At 40.2% G+C, this 13,034-nt stretch overlaps 1 protein-coding gene across 1 annotated transcript in view; it reads right to left on the bottom strand.

Moving 5' to 3' along the window:
* Positions 1 to 13,034, bottom strand: part of LOC132209800 (ral guanine nucleotide dissociation stimulator-like 1) — a 28,117-nt gene that overhangs the window by 4,755 nt on the left and 10,328 nt on the right. The window contains exons 6-12 of the mRNA XM_059646978.1: positions 10,797 to 10,990; positions 10,043 to 10,170; positions 7,684 to 7,899; positions 5,583 to 5,686; positions 4,717 to 4,795; positions 2,176 to 2,262; positions 1,582 to 1,614 (exon numbers count right to left, since the gene is read on the bottom strand). Of these exons, the coding sequence (XP_059502961.1) occupies positions 1,582 to 1,614; positions 2,176 to 2,262; positions 4,717 to 4,795; positions 5,583 to 5,686; positions 7,684 to 7,899; positions 10,043 to 10,170; positions 10,797 to 10,990 (841 nt within the window). The remainder of the gene's footprint in view (positions 1 to 1,581; positions 1,615 to 2,175; positions 2,263 to 4,716; positions 4,796 to 5,582; positions 5,687 to 7,683; positions 7,900 to 10,042; positions 10,171 to 10,796; positions 10,991 to 13,034) is intronic.

The raw sequence follows: 13,034 nt of genomic DNA, 5'->3' as shown, positions 1-13,034 counted from the left end.
AAAATGATTCACTTAAGAACCATAAGCTGATTTAGGGTGAAGACAAGAAATGTTATGAAAGATCGTTCATCCAAGCAAAAGGAAGTCTGCCAAGTACAAAATAAGTGGCTGATCTATAGTAACTGATACCAAGACAGACGGTGAAAATGTTGAGTTAATTTTTCAAATTTGCACCACCATGAAATTGAATGGACCATGAGCAGCTCGAAGTTACTGGACTATTTTCTTTCAACCACAGTGGCTTCTTGGTTGAATCTTGTCACAATTTCACATGTAAAAAGGGGCAGACTTTTCTAAGTCAAACTCTGACAACATGTTACTGCCAACTTGTAAAGTGCGTGCCAGTTGTCAACAGGTCAGTGAAAAGAAACACTTCACTACATCCACATCAGCTACTACAAATGGCGGGCCATTTGACAGATTACATTCCGAGCTGGTGAATTGGAGTCACACAGCGTTGGATGCCTATTTTAACACCCAGCTGATTTTACATCACATGGCCCAGTTTGGCAAATTCAGCATCAGCTGCTTCTGATCGGAACTTATTCTATTCATAGGGACCTCAAGTTACAGCTCTGTAAGCAAAATTTCATTGTTTGCCATAAGGTCAAATTCCACTCAAATTAATATTCTCAGGTTGCCTGCTGAATGTTGCAGTACAAGATGAAAATACAATCTGAGTGGGTTTCCTCTGGGTGCTCTGGTTTCCTCCCAAGGTCCAAAGATGTGCAAGATAGGTGGATTGCCCATGCTAAATTGCCCGTAGTGCCCAGGGATATTTTGGGGTTCAGTGAGTTAGACATGGGGAATGGGTCTGGGTGGGACCCTCTTCAGAGTGGCCCTATGAACTTGTTGGGCCGCATGGCCTGTTTCCACGCTACAGGGATTTGATGACACCCTCAACAGTAGCCGTGACAACAGGGATGTTTGAGAATTTGGTATTACCAAATTCAGAAATATGGAGTAAAAAATAGTGCCCAGTCAGTGAGAATCCAAACAGTTGTACTCCCTCAATTTCTGACATCCCATGACGAAATGATGCCTCTCATCTAAAGGAAAATACTGACTAATATGGAGAGATTGTTTACCCAGTGTCTTCAATAATGAAATAGCTTCCATGGCACTGAGATTAATTGAACAACATCCTCATTCACATAACACCTGGCATATCCTGTACGTGGCTGTGACTGCTCAAAGGCAAATTGCAGCACATTAGCAGCGCAAAAACAGGCCATTTGGCTGAACTGCTCCATGCTGATCTTTACACCTCTCCCACCTTGCTTCAAACTCTAAATATGCCGTTGTGTCCTTTCTGACATCTAACTTTCTCTCAAATACATCTGTGCTCATCCTCTCAACGAGTCCTGGTAGCAGCAGCTTCTGCAATCTGGCTGCTCTGAGCCACAAAGCATCTCCTGAATTCTTTATTGGATTTATTAGTGACCATATACATTTAGGATGCAGTTGTAGACCCCCGCTACACCCCCATCAAGCAAATAAAGCAGCACAAGATTGAAAGGCATGCTTCTCCCCTTTCATATAATTCCAAACATTTTGCACAGTGCAATTTTCAGTACTAACTTTTTGTCTCTTGTCAAAGTTGATCAAGCCATTCTGTAAGAGATAGACAAGGACAAAGAAAATTAGTTCAAATGTACAAAGGTCAAACAGTACTACAAGATCATGAAATTTAAAAGATCAGAAGTGAAATACAAGCTCTGTAAACTTGGTTCCATTTTAGTATATCGTCAAAGGCCAATCACAAATGATCTATCATACCACCAGGTCATATCTTGGACACTACATAGAGCCCTTTGCTCCAGTCAAGTAGATCAGTACCAAGCTGAAGACATTCTCAGCTGTTCAACTGCTCAATAGGCAGTGACATCCAGGTAACCAATTTACCTGTACAGAATAAAAATGATGTGCAATTTATCCAACCTTTTGGAAAACTAAACCCATATTCAATTAACTGCAAAGTGATTTGCATGTTCCATTGTTTACAAATTGTTTGATTCACAGTACAAAGGATCAAATTATTCTGGTTGGGATTATTAATCAAACTCATTTGTTTTTTTATTGCTTTGGTTCTCATCTACAAGCAGCTTGCAATGAAACCATAATAATAGCACTCATCAGCAAATAAGGAATCCAAATCTTGTAAGAGAGACTTACTGAATGGCAATTCGGGAAAGCCGAATCCAGCGCTGAAAATTCTGTTAAGAAAGTTCCCAGGTACGGCACAATTCCCTGAACGATATCCTAGAAAAAGAGAGTGAATTTGTTTAATCCATTGTGAACTCATTGTCCTATTTCTCAAAATTACTACTCCATGTCTTATTTATTCCCTTGATCATACAACTAACTCTATTTAGAATCAAAATTTAGGACTCAAAATTTTAGACAGTTATACAGTGGAATGCATAGTTAGATCTATAAAGGCCAGGCAAGTTCAACGTTTGATCCCTGATCTGTGAACTGGAAACCAAACTTGTGTAACCTCATCATTTGGAGATTGGAAATTTTCTACGTAATGTGCAATTTCGCTTGAAGATAAAAACAATTTACCTCACCAGATCTCCAAAACTTTGTCTCAACAAGTTTAAACGTCATTTTTTTCTAAACTCAAGAATATAATTCTTCTCAATGTCTTTTCATAGACACCTCTCTTACCCAAAGAAATAATTTAATGGTCTCAGACGGTGGGTTGGTTAAGAACCTAACAGCCTAGGAGATCTATCGGAATTGGCAAATTGGAACCAATATTGGGTTTGTGGCAGGAAGTAAATGCGATTTTTGAGGGGCTTTTCGGCAACTTGATGCTTTCATCCAGCAGCATACCAGAGGGTACAGTAATATTTCTTACTGTGCGTACATTAATGTTGAAAACACGAAAGCTCCAAGTATGAACAGCCGGTTCACAGATGACACAAGAATTGGACGGTTGTAAACAGCAAAAAGCCTTAGTCTCTCGGGTTACACATATGGGCTGGTTAGTAGGCTTGTACAGAGGCAAATAGAATTCAATCCAGAAAAGTGTGAGGTGAAGCATTTTGGGAGTCTAATAAGTCAGGACAATATATGTTCAATGAGATAATAAGATGTGGAGCTGGATGAACACAGCAGGCCAGGCAGCATCAGAGGAGCAGGAAAGTTGATGTTTTGGGTCTGGATGACAGAGGATCAGAAGGACCTTGGTGTGTGCATAAACATATTCTTGAAGGCAGGAGGACCTGTGGATAAGTTGAGAAAACATTGGATACTTGCCTGAATATAAGAGCAAAGAAGTAATGACGGAACTGTAAATAACATTAGTTGAGCCACAGCTGGAACAATGTGTGCAGAGAAACTAAGGCATTTTGCTACTGACTACCGCTCCAATTCTTGTGTCATCTGTGAACCTGCTGTTCATACTTGGAGCTTTTGTGTCTTGAACATTAATGTACTCACAGCAAGAACTATTGCGGTGCCCTGCACCATTGCCAAAGCACATTTGTGTAAGATGCTGCAAGATTAGCAAACCATGCACTGTCATTCACTGCATAATCTGGGAGAAAGCTTTATGGAAGTTATACAACTGTCCAATCATGAACTCACATTTTCCCCTGTATACCTACAGAATTTTGCACCACAAAAACAATCATCATACAGAGCACACATTTTTGATTACAAAAGCAAACCTACTTTTAGATTCAATCTAGATCAGAAAAATATGTTGAAATTCTGCACAGTGCACCAATCACAACACACAATAAACAAAGTGTGACAGCAGGGCAGTAGAAATTCTGGGGCAAAAATCTGGAAAGCAATGTAAAAAGATAGTTCACTGCAACTGGAACATTGAGCAGTTTGAAACATGGAGTGTCTGTCAAACTGACAACATGCGAGCATGATTACTGCATTTCTCCCTCTTCAAATACCAGCTTAAAAATGCTTCAATTCCATCTAAGAATGATTTAGAGAATAAGAAAACTTTGAATATTTTCTGAACTGGACAACTAGTTTGGTATGGTGGCACCAAAATATTTATATCTGACCAATTATTTTGTTCTTTTATCAAATTCAGGAGCAAAATGAGTGGACAAAGAGCATGATAAAAGGAGTGAGGAGGAATGGCTAGAAACTTGTCAGTTTTCGTCCACGCTAGTAAAACTAGATAGTTGATGTCTGAAATACTGAACGAACAAAGAGATATGAATATCTCTCCATTCCTACGCAGCAAATAGTTCTTACTGCGGAGAACAATAAAAGGAAGACATGGTAATTGAGTAAAAACACTTATGAGAACCAGTTAAATCTCTTAATGTTTTGCCTTGGCTTTTATTAATTACAAGGCCCTTGAAGTGTACAAAGCAAATGAAAAAGAAATTGGCAGATATCGCACTTTAGACATTGCTTCAGTTCAAATTTCCAAGATAATGAACACAGAGAAAGATAATCTATGAAGGCTGCATCACTGCAGCATAACCACATTAGATGTTGATTAAAACGTTAACTGCAATATCATCAGCAATTGTAAGAATCATGGCAAAACAATCTTGGATGACTTGAGCCAAGCCAGACCACCTGGACCGCAATACATATATTCCTGTTGCAGTACTGATTGACAGAATCTGTAAGCATTCAGTCACCAACTGAGTTCATTGCAGATATTTTACTGGAAACTATTGATCATGCCCTGAATATAGTCACACTGCGCCAAGTGCAACACCTTACCTCCATTAGCAGCTCTCTACTTGCTATAAAGTTATCTTCTTCATTATTTGAAAGGTCTTCAAATGTTGTCTTACTGCTCCTAGTCAAGAGAATGAGACACATTACTCTTGACAGAATAGAGTCAAGATAACAAACAGCTGATAAGGAACCTGACAAATAAGCAAGTAATACAGACAGTGAATGGCAGTGAAGCATTTTTACAATAAGTACAGTTATTTTAGCCAAATTGTTCAGAAATGTTTTGGCAATCTCTGGGGCAGGTAGAACTTGAACCCTGATTGTTGAAACCCAGGGATGGGGATACTGCCATTGTGCCGCAAAAGCTCTTGAGTGCAGTCGTTTTGGTGAATCTCATTGTAGCAAGAGAGATTTCATTCCCAAGCTGCCTACAAAAAACAACCATGATCAAATGGTCTGAGGCACACGAACATAAACTACAGGTGTGCACTTCAAAGTGTTATAGAGTGCTTTCTTGGGAGATTAAAATAATTGTTGTCTTTGTATTTTCGTATCCCACACAAACCTCTGGCTTATATCACCCCATCACAGCATATCCACAGGAAACTGTGTTACGTTCCATCCAACAGCAGATCAGTTTTTGAACACGATAGTTAAATATTTCGAGTTGCCAAACAGTTTTCTTTTTCCACTTAAACAAATTAACTCTTCGCTCCTTCGTGAAAGAATGAAAGATTCTGCCAATTAGCCAATTGTTACGATTGCACTGTAGCGCCTCTGGTAATCCTGTGAATGCACCGAGCGTGTGAAGATCACTTGGGCAAGTAAACCTGGAGGTCAAACCTGCAATTTCCTACCTCATATTTATTAAATAAAAATTACATGGCTCTTTCTGAACAATGACTTACTTTGACACGGCTGCCCAAGTCTTCTTCAAATTGAACACACTATTCAATTGCAATGCCGTAGAAATTGCATGCACTGACGAGAAATTCTGCAAAATCATACATTCCTGTCAGAGAAAAAAAGCCGTGAGTTCTGTGGAAAAATCAGTGACTCCCCATTACCCAACACCTCAGACTTTTTAAAAAGGTTCTATCAGAAAAATGTTAGCTGAGAAAATAACAGCATTAACAAACAAACTTTTTGAGGGAAAGAATTCCATGATTCTTGGCAACTCAAACCTTGATATTAGTTTTGTATCCCTCTGAGACAACCTTTTCAGTTCACTTGCTGCCAGCCTGTGACTGATTAGATATGATTACTGACACCAAAGGAGAGCTTAAAATGAGTAGGATTGAGACAGGGACATCTGAGTGGTAGAAGTGGCAAAGGTAGGGGGGTGGAGGCGGGGTAATCATCTTTGTTATATCCATCACATTTAGCTCATAAATGAATGATAGGTTGTATTATCTGACAGAATAGGAGGGCAGGACCAGTCACGTGAGATACTCATTCGAGGGAAAACAGACGAATCAGGAAATTGGGTCTACTTTTATGAGTCACTACGTTATTGATACTGAGTTAACTAATCTTACCTAGATTAGCAGCTGAATGTCCTTCATCTGTTTCCACCACCAACCCCCCCCCCCCCAACCTGTTGGAGGTAGGGACAAAACTGGATCAAATCAAACCTCCCAAATGTGTACTTTGGGGTGTGGTGGAGATGAGGAGGAAGCCTGCGAGTGTTTGTTATCAGGTCTCAAAGCCACTTCTGCTTGGGGAGGAAGGCCAGGGAGGTGCAGGGTAATCACACCATTTGGGATTTCTTTGAAGGTGCGTCAATTGGCATAATCATAAGAGCCTTATCTGATTAAGGCCAGCAGGTAGGTTCTCAAGCCCAGAGTCTTCTGGCTTCAGGGAAATAAAGCTGCTGCAGTAAAATGGAAGTAATGGAGGGCACTTCAACATGGAAGCCACTCCTTGTCAACTGTTGTAAAAACTCAAAATCAGAACTAGAAAAGTCAGCCAAGTGATCAAAGTAAGGTGGTGATTCCTCTTCAGAATAGCCTTTCATCCATGTCTACAACTGGGTGTCAGCCTACATTCGGTTGAACTGCTCCATATTGTAAAACTGGAGACAGACTTTCAAATCCCCATCAAGGTCCCATTAATGCCTCAAGACTGTTAACGAGTCAAAACTGATGCAGGCAGTGTTGCCAAGACCCAAACCAGACTTCTCTAAATTAGCTGGCAACAGAATTATTGTGAACTTTCATTCCAAACCTTAGTAATCAATGAATATTTTGTTGTCACGTGTATACGGGAAAATACATTGAAAGTACAGTTTTGTTGCAAAATCCAGTGCAATTTAGGATTACAAAATCAGTAAGAATCAATTACTTCCTTTACTTAATTAGTTAATTACTCGGTTCCTATCCTGATCCTTTCCAAATGTACGAGTGGGAATGCCACATGTTGGCGACAAGTACAAACCTGGTATCAGATCTGACAGCCCTTCCTCACTCTTTTACCGATTGCTGACTAACATGCTGAGACAAATTCCTTTGGCAAACACATAAGAAACAGACAACCAGGCAAGTTACTGAAGTGCCGTCATGTAGGCATACAGAATGCAGAACATTGGGAATAAAATGTACACTATTTCGTAGACTGATTACAGCTTGGAAGGGAGGCAAATAACACTATGTAATGCCCAATAACTAACTTCATTTTTGAAGGGCCAGTAAAAATCTGAAATCAGTTTGCCTTTTTTATCCACATAAATATTTTTGATGAGAAAAAAATACATTAATACTTCAATGCAACTGTAAACTGAGGCAAGAACTATGAGCAGCCAGCACGACAGAAATTATGAATGCTAGGATTTTCCATGAAGCATTCAACTCTTATTCAGAAAAGTATTCTGCTTGCCAGTTCAAGAGGCTTTCAAACCTTGGACATATCAACACATAGTGTTAATGGCTTGCTCTCTTCCACCATGGTTGTTTCATGCACTGTGGACTTTAACATGTCACAAAGGCTAAAAACCAATAAAGAATAGTGTACCTGGGCAACATCAATCCATTTCTCAATGATTTTAGCCCTCTGCCGTGGTTTCAGCTGTTGAGGTCTTAATATGGTGCTGGTGACACATTTTGTAACATTATTGAACTGTGTAATGGTGGCCTGGACGGTTGATACCAGATGCTGTTTTTCTTCCTTCCCTCGTTGAGACCAGATGGACCCTAAACATTGGCTGGGCACAAGTTTCCGAAAAAGATCCTGATCAAAAATAAAAAGGAAACAAAGGGTAAAGGTATCAGTCGTGCCATGTTTTTAGCAATGAACAACAAACAAGATTTGTCCGTCCATGGGTACATTCGTCCTGCTAGTTTGCAATTGTACATTAAAACTGCGTGCTATATTGTCAACGACTGGCTACATAATACTCACATTGATGCACAAGCGCACATTGGCTATTCAGACAGATCAAAACCCTCGAATTTTCAGTCATCTGCTTCCTATTTGTAGGTTAGATTTAAAATCACTGGTTATCTCCACCCAACTCCGACTGGGCTCCACGCACACCATCATGCATGGCTCTGCTGGCAATAGTCACTGCTACAGATGCTCAGCCCTGGTGGCCCACAGGCTAGACAGGCTGGGCATCAGTATAGCAGCCCTGCATCATGTCTACTTCTCGCACCAAGGCAGGTTGACAGAACACAATGGCAGCCTGGCCCTCTGTTGGTTCAACAGATCTCAATGTCAACACTTCCCCACTGTTGGTTTCATGCTGAACACGAATATTGCCAAACGTCCAAGCTTGTCAACTGGCCATTCAGATTACATTGTGTCCTTCTGTCTCCGTCTTCAAGATGAGCAACTCCCATCAACAATTATGCCCCAACAGTGAAAGTTAACACAGCTGGCAAATAGTTCCTTCAGATCCCCGTAAACTCATTCAGAATGGAGAAATTTGTCAGTCTCGTCACTTTCAAAGCCAGAGTTGGCTGTGACAGGTTGGAATAGAATGGAATGCTCAGAAACCATCGAGTGGGAAACTGTTGCATGTTTATGCAAGCATGGTGGGCTCTCACTTTTAACAGTCTGATCACGTCACAATGATGTCATCGATCATTTCTGGCAAGGAATAGCTTAGGGTAACCCTGCTGTCTCGACAGCAAACTACATAATAAAACTCCTGCTGTTTAATGCTTCAGCCCCCTGCACCTGTGCAGTAAAGGAAAAAAAAAAGAACTGGCAATGAGGATCAAAAAAAACCGCTTTGAGATTCATCAGGTCAAACCACTGATTTGAAAAAAGACTCTCAGCCCTCACTGCAGATCTCTATGATTCAACAAAAGAAAAGCAGCTACATTCCTCGACAGACACCCAACGAGGTTGTTGCCCACCAAAAATGGCTGCTGTCATCATTATGTCACATGATTAGACTCTAAATGCCAGTCGGTATATACATACACATATGCAACAGAAACTGCAGTGAAAACAGACAGTTACCTTTGGAACTCTGTGCAGAAAAGCAGCTGCCCCTTAACAAACTGAGATAACAAAGTGTGGAGTTGGAGGAACACAGCAGGCCAAGCAGCATCTTAGGAGCAACTGTGCTCACCCAGCTCTGCACTTTGTTATCTCGGGTTCTTCAGCATCTGCAGTTCCCATTATCTCTTATCCCATAACCAAAACCAACTTTTGACAAAGTGGTCACTTCCAGATGAGATCGCTGCACCCCTGTTCTGAACACTAACATATGCTTGGGATTTTTGAGACCTAGAGGACTACTTACATTCTAGAGTCACACCCAATGCTGACATACAGACCACTGAACTTCCACTTCAAGCCTAAGCCTATGACCAGACTTTGACATAACTCAAATTTTGATTCAGCAACTACGAGTCTCATTTTTTAGAGGTAGACATCAAGCCACCTTGCAGACGAGACTGGAATACCCTGTGGCTGATTCCACTCCAGAAGATTCTGGGAAAACAACAAAATTGCCATCCTGGATACTTCAAACAAAATCACTGGACTCTTGAAGAAACAGTGACTGTTATGATGAAACAATTAAACTTTTACCCTGAAATACTATTCATTTTGTAAAGGTTCAACACTAAGTTACAAAGGATTTTCAGTGCTCTCTCGGGTCACTTATTTCACATGACGTTCATTCAAAACAAATGACAAGTGCTGAAGTATTAGTTGGCAGGTATTTCAAGCGAGATACTGAAGTTACACGTCAAACAACACATTTTAACATCTTGGAAGACTGCATTTTGAAGGGAATTCAGTTATAACGACTGGTGGAGCAGTAATAGCATTAAACAACACAGAGAGATTCAGATGCCTACTGCTGACTGAAATATCTTATTCAGAATGACTGGGCCCCAGATTCCTGTTTACTCACAGCATCCATAAAAGTCAGCTGCTCTGCAATGAAGCGTGATGGGTAGGACAGGAGCTTTTCGTCAACTTGTTCGATGGTTTGGTCGTGTTCTTCTCCAATATAGAATCTAACTCTTCTACGGTAGCCTTCTGTGCAAGTGAAGATAGACATTTATTTTGTGCCCAAAGTTCACATTGCTCTAAAATATCTCACAAACTTGTGAATAGAAGTCATGCATTGGTTTACAATAGTTATCTAATATTCATACTTCGAAATCTAGATTTGGTGAAATTAATATGATATTGCACTGAAATCCTCTTGTTGGGAGCATCTCAATTGCAAAAGAAATTGTATTTAATGACAGATTCCCATCCCAATTTCTAGCTTTAGGAAATCTTCCGAATCACAATCTATTGTTTCACAATAACTTGCAAACTTATTACATCAGATTATAAAATAAAATGTCATTGACGGCAACAGTTCAAAAGGAAATTGTCCAGAAAGTCGTATTACATGCTGCTGGGTCTTAGCGGACCATATTAGAGTATCAAATCTATGCAGAATTTGGTCTCGTACATCATGTAGTACAGGGGTAATCATTCAGCAATAATTTTAATTAACTTCGTTTACCCAAAAATTTGGAAGTAATTTTGAAGCTTGTCAAAGGAAACCAAAATGAACTAAATCCTGAGACAGAGGGGCAAGCCGCACACAAACTTGTAGGGAGGCACCCTGAATTAAAACCACATTTTTGCAACATAATTATAAATCTTACTGAACATCTCTTTCTCCGCTGTTTCCTCCGCCAAAAACCGACTCAGGAGTTTCTGGGCCCGATGTTCAGCATCTGACCCCGGCACTGTCTGGTTCAAGTAGCAAAGTACCTTCCGGAGACAAGAGTAAGTTGGAACTTGACGAAAGTCTTCGGCAGACTCCTCCAGCCAGATTTCAAGAATTTCAGGTATAGCACTGGAAATAAAGTCAGAGTTTATATCTGTTTATCGGGGAAGCAAAACGTGTGGGAAAAAAGCTTCTAATTCTACAAATGTAAATGCAATAGATTAAAGTTGGAATATGGGGTCATCGTGCTCACACAGGAGATGAGCTGCCATCTTGGGCTGCTGCAGTGCACATGGCAATGGTGATCCTGCTGTGCCATCAGAGGGGGGCTGTGTGGCACTTTGACCCAATGATGAAGAAATGACTGTCCAAGTTCGAATTACGCTGGCCATGGATGGAAACTGCAAGTTGGCCATGTTTCCAAGTTTTCTTCTAGGTAGATTGCACAAGTAAGCTTAAGGCTCACGTATAAAGTGATTTCACATGTGTCTGAGGTTACTTATTACACCAGCAGGACCTCTTGGTGTTTAGAGTTTGCTAGTAAAGAGAAAGTGAGCTTTAACAAAAAATCTTCTTTATAAAAGTCAAATGGGACAAATCAGATGAACAAAGAAAAACACAAGGATAATGATGATTTGTTTGGCTTTGTTCTGGGAGTTGCATTGCCAGCAGTTGGATACCTCGGTAACATGGATAAATTGGGTCCAGCTGAGGATGAATAATGAAATACTCCAACATAGTCAGCTTTCAATTCACTTATTTTAACTGCCTGCCTGGCTAATACTGAGAGGCCGCGTAGCATTATTTCACAGGTAAATCAATGGTTACTTTTTTGCAACAAGACGTCAGCGGCACAGAGAAGTCATCACACCACTGAAATCGAACCCTTTGCACAGAAAAACTCCCCAGGGCACTTCACAGCAGATTAACCATTCAAAAACTGACAAAGGAGGAGATATTCAAACAGGTGTCCAAACATTTGGTCATAGTGACTCTTCATGAGTTTCTTAAAGGCGAGAGATGGTGATGTCTAGAGGAAGAAACTATACATCTGCAGGAAGAAGCACTAACGGTGGTGGGCTGATGAAAAAAATAAGAAGTACACAGCACACTGGACGTGGCAGAACAGAAATGTACCAAGCAAAGTTTGGGACTTAAAATAATTCCAGACAAAAGCAAAATAAGAACGTGAAAGGATGTGAACACAAGAATTGAAAGTTTTTTTCGAAAAAAAATCTAAAGTTCAGACATTGGTCAACCGAGAGACAACGTGGGCCAGCATGGACTGAGTTGCAGCTATGGTCTATGATGCAATAGGCAGAAGAAACCTTTGATGTTCCAAAGACTCCAAAAAGTAAACATTTGTTTGATTGGCATCCCCAATTTACATGGAATATTTTACACTGAAAGTGCTGTTCTAGTTTTTAATTTGGAATTTCCTTATCTGCAGCCCTACACTGAAACAGATGATCACTTATTTGAGTCCGTTCATAATAGATCATTACAGCACAGAAATTATATGATGTGAGACATTACACACAGACATTGGGGCTTCACTCAGACTTTAACAGCTCCATTCCTGTTAAACAGTGGTTGGTGTAGGAAGTGCTAGGCAGCCATAGTGCCATATGCAGCAATAGCCTCTTGTTGTTTGAGAAAGATATACGACTTAGAAATAGTTTACACTGGAGGGACTATTTTGACTTCATCTGCTTTCAGGTCAGTTGGCATAGGTCGTACTCTTTTGCAATGATTCAAAAACACAGCTGGCCCACACTGCTAAGATGCTGAATGATATTAACTAGTGAACATGGCAAATTATGAAATGAAGTGACTCATTTTTGGAAATGTCAAGAGATTGTTTTTCAGTGAGGTCAGAAGAATTATGAAAAGCTTGATAAAAGGTGAAGTTTTTAATCAGCTTTTTAAAAAATGGAGAAAAGCATACTGTGCATTTCAGATTTTAGAGTCTAAACAGCTGAAGCCATGGCTGGTAACAACAGGACAAACATAATCTGGGAGAGGCAAAAAAGTGAAACTGGACAGGAAAAAAGAGAAACGTCTGAAGTGGACACAAGGAAATTGCAGAGATGGAGGGACAAGGCTGTGGAAATGTTATTTGTTATGTTACCTCTCGGAAACAGTGACTAACTGAAACACACTGGAAATGTGA

Source organism: Stegostoma tigrinum, chromosome 7 (genome assembly GCF_030684315.1).
Source record: "Stegostoma tigrinum isolate sSteTig4 chromosome 7, sSteTig4.hap1, whole genome shotgun sequence".
In the NCBI taxonomy this organism is placed as follows: domain Eukaryota; kingdom Metazoa; phylum Chordata; class Chondrichthyes; order Orectolobiformes; family Stegostomatidae; genus Stegostoma; species Stegostoma tigrinum.
This window is presented reverse-complemented; position numbering and strand designations above follow the sequence as displayed.